This window comes from Rhincodon typus, chromosome 25 (assembly GCF_021869965.1).
Source record: "Rhincodon typus isolate 14 chromosome 25, sRhiTyp1.1, whole genome shotgun sequence".
NCBI lineage: Eukaryota > Metazoa > Chordata > Chondrichthyes > Orectolobiformes > Rhincodontidae > Rhincodon > Rhincodon typus.
This window is the reverse complement of record NC_063356.1, coordinates 42,238,122-42,249,927: the sequence shown is the minus strand read 5'-3', so window position 1 is coordinate 42,249,927 and position 11,806 is coordinate 42,238,122. Positions and strand designations below refer to the sequence as shown.

Genomic DNA, 11,806 nt, shown 5'->3' with positions numbered 1-11,806 from the left:
GTCACTTTAACACACTGCCCCATAAAGGTACTGTCACTTTAACACACAGACCACAAGGATTAGAGTTCCTTTAACGCACTGCTCGATTAACACATTGATCCCTAGAGGTACTGTTCCTTTCGCATGGACACTTAGGTGTGCTGTCCCCTTTAACACACTGAAGGTTAGTGTCCTTTTAACACACTATTCCATTAACACAATGACCCCTAGGAGTACTGTCCTTTTAAACTATTGATCCCTGGGGTACTGTCCCTTTAACAGACAGATGCAGGGGGCAGTTCTGAAGAAGGGTCACTGGACTCTGAACTGAAAACCCTGCTTTCACTCCACAGATGCTGCCAGACCCACTGAGTTTCTCCAGCAGGTTTTTGACGATGAGGTAGTGGTCCATTATTTAAAGGTTTCCAATCCTGTTATCCTTACATCAATATTGTTTGTTGGTTGAGTACCCTGAAGCCGTGAGCTGTTATTGGAGACCCCACACTCACCGCTCTTGTCCTGCAGTATCCCAGAGCTGAAGGGCAATATGTCTGTTGTCCACTGTCAAGGTCTTCACTCGATAGTCCATCCCTGCAATCATGGGAGAAGAGATCAGCAACGGGCAGCAGGACAGGGAATAGTCCTCCTATTAGCAGCACATTCCTCATCTTTGAGGAAAGATTTCCTTCACCGTAGGGTGAAGCCTACATCAATCTGATTACTGCAGTATCGCCAAGGTCAGGGCCTGGACCAGTTACTGTGTAACTCAAGCCTGGCCTAGTCCAATGGCTACATATCATATCACTGTGAGCACAACTATGTGCCACCCTCAGACACCAAGACCGTTCTGTCTCACACATCATACAGCACATTCACTGAGTTAGGAAGGAATGGATTCAATCCAGAGACACAAACTCATCATCCAGGCTGACAGTCCAATCCTGTGGCCTATAGCCTGGTGTTATATGACTTTTGACTTTATCCACCCCAGTCCAACATCGGCATCTCCACATCAAAGGTCATTACTAACACTGATGTTTGTGGGTTCGTACAGTGCACCAGTTGACTTGTGTTGCTTTCAAAGGACAGGTTCCACGTTGTGTGATTATAGTTTAATTAAATAGACTGCTGCCCTTTAAGGCAAAAATAGGACAAATAGGAGATTTGTTCAGGCCATTTAAACTGATAAAGGGCCCAGACAGAGATAATCAGGAGACCGTTTCCAATAGGTAAAGGGGTGATAAGCACAGGCTACAGATTGAAGACAAAGGACTTGAGGAAATGTGAAGAGAACAAATTTGTGGAATAGCAGTTAGGTATTGGAATGCCTTGCTTTGAGTGGGTGGTGGATCCAAGCTGAGCAGTAAACTTCGAAAGGAAGTTGCAATAAAACTGGAAGAACATTTAAAAAATACGGAGATATAGGGATGATTGAGGGAATGTGACTAAACAGATTTCTCTCTGAAAGAGGCAGTGCAGACTTGATGCGCTGAATGGTTTCCTGCTTTTCTGTACTATTTAATTATTCTATGACCATGATCAATTACACTTGAAAACTAATTTCATTGGCTTTAAACTCTCCAATGGTGAGAACAGGTACTATATCAATTCAAGTCTTTCTTCTACCTACCTGCTCAGGGAACTCTATCTGACAATGATGTGTGTACCAAAAAAAAATTCATACAATGCTGCACATATTCCCAGGGGATGTCAAAGTGATTGAGAGCTAACCAAACACTTTTGACATGTCATCATTCTTCATATACAACCAGAACTGTATACAGTAAGAGCCCATAAGTCTTGAATGAGACAGCTGGCCGACTTACCTAGTGGATGTGGGACTACTATTGGAAGGAAGAATTAAATCAAACAACATTAAAGGAACTGGCACTCATGTTAAAACCCATCGACCACTACGACACAACCTTGAATATTACAATGGAGCTTTGAATCACCAATTCCTGGGTTTTGCTTCAGTTTCAGTTGTATCACTTTCACAGGCTAACATCTGTATTTCACATGGTTAGCACTAACTAAGCTAGATAGTCCTGATAATGAAAACATTCACATCAAAATAATGTAGAAATGGAGCATGAAGGTTTCAGGCAATGAGGCCGTGAACATTTCCTCTGTTCTACTGTGGGACTGACTCAAATACTAACACTAACTAAACTGCCAGTGTCACCATAACTAACTCAGTCTGAAAGTGTTTCACTGACCCCACACTAAAGTTTCTGATTTACTCTGCTAGTGGATGATACTTTGTCTTAGAATACACTTTGTTGTTGATCTATGAGTGTTAACAAACTAGACTAGAGGGAGTCTAACTCTGCATTGTAAAGTAACAACCTGCATTTGTGTCATTTTGTTTGGTACTTCATGGGTTAGAAACATCGCTGGATGGGCCAGCATTTATTGCCCATCCCTAATTACCCACAGGGCAGTTAAGAGTCAACCACATTGGTGTGGGGTCTGCAATCACATGTCCAAAACTGGGAAAGGATGGCAGATTTCCTTCCCTAAAGGACACCGGTGAAGCTGATGGGGATTGAAATAACTCCACAGAGGCCAATATCCCATTACTGTTTATTTACATGTGGAGAGTCTGTTTCACTGATCCAGTTCCCTCAGAGCCAGCTGTCAGAGCGAACAGGATGTCTAACACTCCTGTTTATATCTGTCAACCAGGACTCCCTGATTGGACCAGGTTAACAGCCCCAATCAGGGAACTCATATTCTATGACTTGGCTGACCTCATTACAGTCACTACAAGGAAGATGCAGTGTTGCCATACCTACTGTGGAAGCTAACCCAGGTTTGAAACTATTGTCGTAAAACCGCTGAATGAAGGATGTTTTCCCAGCGTTGGCATTCCCAACAAACATGATGTTGTAGAGATGGTCAGGATCTTTGCTGCTTCCCACCTGAGGAGGAGAGAATTTTATAAAAAGGAGGAACACTACTTCAGTTCACAGTGTTACCGCTCCCATAGTAACCAACTGCAGCAAACACCTTGCTTCACAATTCAATACTCTCTCAAAACATTCTCTCATCTGCCATTTTAACAGTGAGTCCAGACTGTTTGTTTTCGATCAGACATCGCAAATCTCCTCACTCAGGAAGTACCGATTTAATATCAGGCTAGGCACAATTCCCTATCATTGCTCCAAGCTTATCGAACTGAATATGCTCGAACATACACAGGGTAATGTATTTACAGGAGAAAATAGCATTGGGTCATAGGCCCCACTAAAGGTCAGGTGTTAAAGGGAAAAAGACAGTGTAGGTAGTGGTCCAGGTAGTGGGATAATCCCAAAAATGATGCGATAATCCCAGCACAATGCGATAATCAACAAACACAGATAATCCCGAGACACACAGAGATATTCCTGAGGGACTGTGATAATCCCAGGCAGAGCAAAACCCGAAGGCAGGAGACTGCAGGGGCTTTCACATTAATTTTCAAATCCTTTCTTGCTGCAGGAGAAGTGCCAGAGGACTGGAGGATGACTAAACAAGCTGTGTATAACTTTCGTTAGGCCATAGCTGGAATACTGTGTGAAGTTCAGATCACCACCACGTGATTGCACTGGAGAGATGTTTCACCAAGACGTTGCCTGGACCAGGGTGACTCAGCTCTAAAGACAGGCTGGGGTTTTTTCCCTTAGAGTGCAGCTGGCTGAGGGGGAGACCTCAGTGAGCTGTACAAGGTTCTGAGGGACATAGACAGGGGAGATAGGGAGAAACCTTCTCCCTTATTAGAGGGATCAATAACCAGGGGACATAGATTTAAAGTAAGAGGCAGGAGGTTTAGAGGGAATTTAAGGAAAATTCCTTTCATCCAGAGAATGGTCTGTACCTGGAACACATACCCGAAAATGTGTTCAAAGTGGGGAACCCCCATCACAACATTTAAGTCACATTTAGATGAGTAACTGAAACACCACAGCATACAAGGCTCCAGGCCAGAAAATGGGATTAAAACAGATAAGTGTTTGATAACCAGCATGGACACAACAGGCCAAAGGGCCTGCTATAATCCCAGACAGTGAACTAATTGCAGACAGTGCGATAATGGTCAGACAATGGGGAGAATCTCTCTTCTAGTGATCTAAATTTCTCAGCCTCCAGACCTCCGTTGTCTGCCCTGGCCTTAGACTCACTGGTCCCCCTTCAACACCCTAACCTCTCTTGAAGGCTGAGAGGAAGATCAGCCATCTCCATGAGACTGAGGCCCTCCCCAGTGTGGACAGGCCTGCTCCCTGGGCCCAGCTACCTCTTTCATTCTCTCTCCTGCTCCATCACTTCCTGAAGTTGCTGCTGGTTCCTCAGTGACTCCATCTACGTCATCGCCCATCGCCACGGTCACATCCTGACCTTCGCCCCTCAGGTGAGCGAGTGCAGGGTCCTCTCCCAGTGGGGTCGGTTTTTGGGTCACACGGCGTCGGATGGAGCGAGTTCTCTGAAGTCTGAGAACCACGAATGACAGAGACAGAACACAGTTCCATTATAAGCGGCACAATTAAATCAAGCTGCTATTGAAGGAGTATCACAACTTGTTAGACTATTATCAGCAGGAGGTCATTCAGCCCACTCTGTCTGTACTGGCTTTCTAAATCAGTATCATGACTTAGCACCATTCTCCCACTCTTTTTCCATAAGTCTGAACATTATTTTAATTTAGTTCATCATCTAAATTAAAAAAAATAAAAAGAACAAAACCAATGGACCAATCACCATAGTCCTAAGCATTAGATACAGACATGACAAACGCAACTACCAAGTCCTGCTCACTAACACCTGGGGGCTAGTGCCAGCATTGGGAGAGCTGTCTCACAGGATAGGCAAACAACAGCCTGACACAGTCAAACTCTCAGAATCATACCTTACAGACAATGTCCCAGACACCACCATTACCATCCCTGGATATGTCCTCTCCCACTGACAGGACAGACCCAGCAGAGGAGGGGGTGGCACAGTGGCACACAGTCAGGAGGGTGTTGCCCTGGGAGTCCTCAACATTGATTCTGGACCCCATAAAATCTCATGGCTTCAGGTTAAATATGGGCAAGGAAACCTCCTACTGATTATAACGTACCATTCTCCCTCAGCTGATGAATCAATCCTCCTCCATGCTGAACAACACTTGGAAGAAGCACTGAGCATGGCAAGAGTTGAGAATGTACTCTGTCTCAGATGTCCAAGAGCAGCTCGGTAGCACCACTAATTACTGAGATGTCTAGAAGGATGTGGCTGCTGGACTAGTGATGAGAACCAAATGGGGGAGATAGTCTATTTTATCTCATTTCAACCAATCTATCTGTCACAGATGTGTCAATCTATATCAGTATTTGTGGGAGGGACCACCACGCAGTCCTCATTGAGACATGGTCTTGGATTTACATTGTCCGTGTGTGCTCCAGATTAGCCGTGCTTTAGTCAAGCCATTCCAGTTGATCTACAATATTGATATCTAACTGATAATGTAGAAATCTGCCCAGCTATATCCCATCCCCAAACAAATTTAATCTGCCAATTACCATCCTATCAGCTGACTTACAAACATTAGTAAATTCTTCAGCGTACTTATTGTAGTCAAGCACCATCATAGATAACATATAAAAGAAAATCTGACACCAAACCACATAAGGAAATATTAAGACTCCCTCGCAGAGAGGGAGAGAAAGTTTTGACAATGGAATTCTGGAGCTTAGAGACTCAGCAAGAGAAGGCCTGGTGACCAATGGGAAGAGCAGATGTGTTGTAGTTGATTTTCCAAATTTCCTTAGGTTCAGACTGGGACATAGAAAATATAAGCCCTCTATTCAAGAAAGTTGGAAGGCAGAAACAGGAAACTATAGGCCAGTTAACGTGATGTCCATCATGGGGAAAGAGTTAGAATTGATCATTAAAAAAAATCTGTGCACCTAGAAAAGCAGGGAATCTGTAAGAGTCAGCAGAGTTTCATCAAAGGGAAGGAATGTTTAACCAATTTGTTGGAGTTGTTTGAAGGAATAACATATGCTGGTGGATAAAGGGAAGTCTGTGGAAATACTGTCATTGTATTTCCAGGCAGCATTTGATAAGATTATTGTGAAAAATAAAAGCTCACGCTATTGGGGGTAACACATTAGCACAAACAGAAGATCAGCTGGCTGGCAGAAAACAGAGAGTAGGCAGATATGGTATTTGTCTGATTGGCAAGATGTGATGAGTGCTGTGACAAACAGCCTACATTATTCATGTTACTCTTTTCTGATCAGTGAAAGAGATGGCCACAATAAAGTAAATGCTTTATTCTCTGCTCGACATAACACTGTTGAGAGATTTAATGGATTAAGTGAAAGGTTGAAAACCAGGGGTCTGTGCTGGGGCCACTTTACATCAAATGACGTGGATGAGGGGAGTGAGAGTTATGTCACTAGATAGTTAGAAAGGTAAGTTATGAAGAAGACATAAAGAGTTGTATAAGGTTATAAATAGGCTGAGGGAGTAGACAGATGAAGTATAATGTGGGAAAACGTGAAGGTGTTCACTTTGGCAGAATGAATGAAAAACCAGAGTATCACTTAAATGGAGCAAGACTGCAGAATTCCAAGATTCGGGCATTCCAGTGCCGGAGACACAAAATGTTAGTGTGCAGGTCCAGCATGCAGTCAAAAAAAATGCTGGATGCCTTTACTAAGAGAGGAATTGAACATTAAATAAAAGTAAGGGTGTATTGCTTCACTTACACAGGGCATTGGGGAGTTCAAATCTCAAACACTATGTGCAGTTTTAGTCTCCTTATTTAGAAAGACAGCAAATGCATTGGAGGCGGTTCAGAGGAGCTTCAGCAGATTGATGCCCAGAATGAGTGAGTTGTCATATGAGGAAAGGTTGGACAGGCTGGGCTTGTTATCCACTGGAGGTTAGAAGAGAAGGGGTGATTTGACTGAAGTGTATAAGATCCCAAATTAGCATGATGAGATGGATGTGGAAAGGATGTTTTCTCTTTTGTGTTAGTTCACAACTAGGGGGCACTGACTGACAGTTGGGGGCACACACAGAGATGAGATGAACACCTTTCCTCTTAGAGGGTGATGCAACTTTGGAACTTTCCGTTTCAGAAAACGGTGGAGGCAGGGCCGTTGAGGGCTTTTAAAACAGAGGTGGGTAGATTCATGTTAGGCAGAGAATCTAGGGTCATCACAAGGGAAACAAGGGCGATTGCAGGGGAATCAAGGGTCATTGGAGGGTTATCAGAGAGGAACTGAGGGTCATCAGAAGGTCATTGGAGGGGAACGGAGGGTCATCAGAGGGAAACTGAAGGCCATTGGAGGTAGATGGACAAAATAGATCAAACATGATTTTATTGAATGGTGAAGCAGACTCGGGGGCCAAATGGCCTATTTCAGCTCCTATATACTATTCTTGTATGATTAAAGGTAGCAACGCTCAAGAGGCTAGAATTGGAGCAGTATGGATACCTCCATATGTTTTGGTCAGGAGGAAATCACAGACTTAGGAAGGGGTGAGCTATGGAGTGGCAAGTAACATGCATACTCCACACACTACACACCATTTTCAACCATCTCCCTTTGATGTCCACTGGTGTCCCCATCACTGCTATCAACACTGTGGGGGCTTACCATAGACTTGAAGTTAACCTCCAGCATTGGGTTGGTCAATTACAAAAGTGGATGAATGGAGAATGAATGAAAATGAAGTGATGATGGGTAGAATAAGTTAATCCAATTCTCAAGGATTGTGGACACATTTCAGTTCTTGTACTGAATCCATGTGTTGAAAAATCTTGGGTGACCTCTTACTGCCCACTTTCTGGTAGGGTTGGGGGGTCTCAGGTAACTCTGGGAATGGCATCACAAAACAAAGATTAGACTGAGTGCAGATGTTTTAAGGAGAGTGGCAGGAATTAGAGCTGCCTCAGAAGCAAAGGGACAGGTGTAAAGTTGGGGAACTTCTAAACAAGAAGCTCCAGGTCCAAGTCTCACTCCGGGACTGAAAGAGAAAGTGCTGCAGAAACTCAGCAGGTCTGAAACAGAGTTAACATTTTGAGTGCAGTGTGACCATTTTATTTATTCATGGGAACGTGGGTGTCGCTGGCTGGGCCAGTATTTATTGCTCGTCCCTAGTCGCCCTTGAGAAGGTGGTGGTGAGCTGCTTTCTTGAACTGCAGCATTCCTCGTGTTGTAGGTTGACCCACAATTTCAGGATTTTGACCCAGTGACAGTAAAGGAATAGCAATGTATTTCCAAGTCAGCATAGTGAGTGCTCTGAGGGGGTAGTATTCCCATGTATCTTATGCCTTTGTTCTTCTAGATGGAAATGGTCGTCAGTTTGGCGCTGTCTAAATAGCTTTGGTGAATTTCTGCAGTGCATCTTGTAGATGGTTCACACAGTTCAGAGTTCACAATTCGTGCATGCTGCCAGAACTGCTAAGTTTCTCTAGCAATTTCAGTTTTTATCTCCAATTTCTAGCATCTGCAGTATTTTGCTTTTATTCCAGGACTTGTTGGTTTGTTGATATTCAATCCTTCAAACCTCTATGATTCTGTTAAAAGGCAAGGCATTTCTGTGGAGTTACAAAAAACAAACTCTACTGATGCATAAGGGTAGATGTGCTCACAAAACATTGCCTGTAACAAGAGTATTAGTGTACGCGAAGTACAGGGTGCACAGCAGGGATGGGACAAATGCAGAGTGTGGGGTATTCACACTGTATATGGGAGTGTGTACAGGCTCTCTTACCCTTCTGACTCCTCTCGGCGAGCTGCTTCCTCCTGTTGATCCACCAGCCGATCCCGAGCTTCCTGAAGGTCCTGTTGAATCTGCTCCAGCTTTGCCTCGAGCTCCTGGTTGATCACTTTGAGTTTTTGGTTCTCAGCAATGGCCTCGTCCTGTTTACTGCGCAGAGAGACAAGCTCCTCCTGTAACTGGGAGCAGGAACACACAAAGGCACCGCATTCAATCAGCATTTATCGCGTAACCATTCACAAAAATTATCCTGGAAATTGCTAGACTCTCTGCCTCTGTGTTGCCCACTCTCAAGAAGACGGTGATGGTAATGCCACTGGACTACATGCTGAGGACAATGGGGTTTAAAAGCAGGGATTCAATCCCACCATAGCAGCTCGTGGAACTTAAATTCAGTAAATAAAAACAAGTCTCAGTGACACCAAATGATCATCAATTGGTGTAAACACCCATCAGGTTCACTAATTCCCTTTAGGGAGGGAAATCAGCCATCCTTACCTGGTCTGACCTCCAGATCCACGGCATTGTGCTCAAACTTTACCTGCCTTCCAAAATAGCCGAGCAATCCACTTTTGTTCAAAGGCCATTAAGGATGGGTGACAGTGACAACCACACCCCTATGAAAGAATAAAGAAATACCTCTCTGTCCTAGTTCTCCATCTGAGAATTAGTGAGGAGTTGCAGGATTTCAATGATGTGCAGTTTCCTGTGACCCCTCCATAGAGACTCACAACCAGCATCCTCATTCATAATGGCACAAAAATTATATTCTTGATAATACTTACTCTCCAAAATCTCTCTGCTGGTCTCTCTAAATCATTGCTCCATCTCTCTTACTTGCTCCCAGCTTCACCTCACTCTTCCTCTTTCTGTATCCATCTTCTTCTACAACTGTTCACACCCTGTCCTCCATTCCCATAGTGCAGCCACAAAGTCATAGAGCTGTACAGCACAGAAACAGACCATTTGGTCCAATTTGTCCATGCCGACCAGATATCCTAAACTAATCTAGTCCCATTTGCCAGCATTTGCCCCCTATCCCTCTAATCCCTTCCTATTCATATACCCATCCAGATGCCTTTTAAATGTTGTAATTGTACCAGCCTTCACCACTTCCTCTGGCAACTCATTCCATACACGCACCACCCTCTGTGTGGAAAAGTTGCCCCTTAGGCCCCTTTTAAATCTTTCCCCTCTCACCTTAAACCTAGGTGCGCTAGTTTTGGACTCCCCTACCCTGGGAACAATACCTTGTCTATTCACCCTATCCATGCCCATCATGGTTTTATAAACCTCTATAAGGTCACCCACAGCCTCCAATGCTCCAGGGAAAATAGCCCCAACCTATTCAGCCTCTCTCTAGAGCTCAAACCCTCCAAGCCCGGCAAGTTCCTTGTAAATATTTTCTGCACCCTTTCAAGTTTAGCAACATCTTTCCAAAGCAAGGACACCAGCATTGCACACAGTATTCCAAAAGTGGCCTAACTAATGTCTTGGACAGCCACAACTTGACCTCCCAACTCCTGTACTCAATGCACTGACCAATAAAGGCAAGCGTACCAAACATCTTCTTCACTGCCCTGTCTACCTGTGACTCCACTTTCAAGGAACTATGAACCTGCATCCCCAGGTTGAATTATTCAGCAAATTACATAGAATCATAAACTCATACAGTCATATAGCACAGAAACAGACTCTTCAGTCAAACTCGTCCATGCCGACCCAGTTTCCCAGTTTGCCTGTGGTTGGCCCATATCCCTCTAAACCTTTCCTATTTACGTACCTGTCCCACTGTTCACTGCCCTCCCTCCAATCCCACAGTGCTCAAAGACTGAATTATTCAGCAAGCTATAACCCCACCTAATTTCCAAAACACATCCCTCCCCAGAACCTAAGTGGAAATTTGTGTAAGTTAAGGTCATCGGCCAAGTTTCAGTTGTTCTGTTGATTAGACCTCCCCAAATTGTCTTGGTTTAACTTTCCCTGAAGCTGAAGCTGACACAAAGTCAGGCCTTTGTGAGGTGAGAGACTGTCTCTGATTCACAGGGGTTTCAGGCCTGGCCTGGGCCCTTTGTCCCACAGCTCGATGAGGAGACCTGAGTGTCTCTGTGGGGGACTGCGCTCGGGGGGAACCAGTTCCTGCTGGACTGAGGCCCTCCCTCCGGCTACAGCTCTCACGGTGGGGACACCTGCTCCCTGGGCCCAGCTACCTCTTTCATTCTCTCTGCTGCTTCGTCACTTCCTGAAGATGCTGCTGGTTCCTCAGTGACTCCATCTCCGTCATCGCCCATCGCCACGGTCACACCCTGACCTTCGACCCTCAGGTGAGTGAGTGCAGGGTCCTCTCCCAGGGGGGTCGGTTTTTGGGTCACACGGCGTCGGATGGAGCGAGTTCTCTGAAGTCTGTCAAGGAAATTCAGGGAAAGAGGGAATGGGAGAGAGAGAGGGAGAGGGAGAGTTGTTATTTTGTGCTGAACAGGAGTTTTTGCAACACGACCGATGCTCCAAACACATCCACTCACCTCCCCTCAACCAGAGGGAGAATGGAACACAACGTATAGTCAGTGTAAAAATAAACTGGATAAAGGCCTGACTTAGTTAATTGGGTGAAGCAGCTCCAAGAGTCAAACAGTCCATTGCTGTTGCCATGAAGCTCTGCTGGGGGCGCAATTCAGGAATTCCAGGATTCATACCCATGGGTGTATGGGGGGCAGTGATTGGAACATGTGGGGCTGGGTAAGGAGCTGGGAACATGTGTGACACGTCGATTGGAGGATCCAGGGAGGGGAATTCACACAGTCCCCTCAGTGTAGAAGCAGGCCATTCGGCCCATCGAGTCCACACCGCCCCTCCGGAGCGCATCCCATCCTGACCCATCCCCTACCGTACGACTGCATTTCCCACCCTAGTCACGATGAGCAATTTCCCATGGCCAATCCACCTACCCTGCACATCTTTGGATTGTGGGAGGAAGCCGGAGCACCCGGAGGAAACCCACGCAGACATGGGGAGAATGTGCAAACTCCACACAGATAGTCGTCCGAGGCTGGAATTGAACCTGGGTCCCTGG

The 11,806-nt window shown here is 45.2% G+C and overlaps 1 protein-coding gene across 2 annotated transcripts in view; it reads right to left on the bottom strand.

Annotated features, from left to right (window-relative positions):
- Positions 1-11,806, bottom strand: part of LOC109938121 (EF-hand calcium-binding domain-containing protein 4B-like) — a 119,896-nt gene that overhangs the window by 7,768 nt on the left and 100,322 nt on the right. For both annotated transcript variants that reach the window (XM_048612274.1, XM_048612275.1), the window contains 5 exons: positions 10,947-11,139; positions 8,731-8,915; positions 4,256-4,448; positions 2,774-2,903; positions 489-570 (listed from right to left, as the gene is read on the bottom strand). In XM_048612274.1, coding sequence (XP_048468231.1) covers positions 489-570; positions 2,774-2,903; positions 4,256-4,448; positions 8,731-8,915; positions 10,947-11,139 — 783 coding nt within the window. The remainder of the gene's footprint in view (positions 1-488; positions 571-2,773; positions 2,904-4,255; positions 4,449-8,730; positions 8,916-10,946; positions 11,140-11,806) is intronic.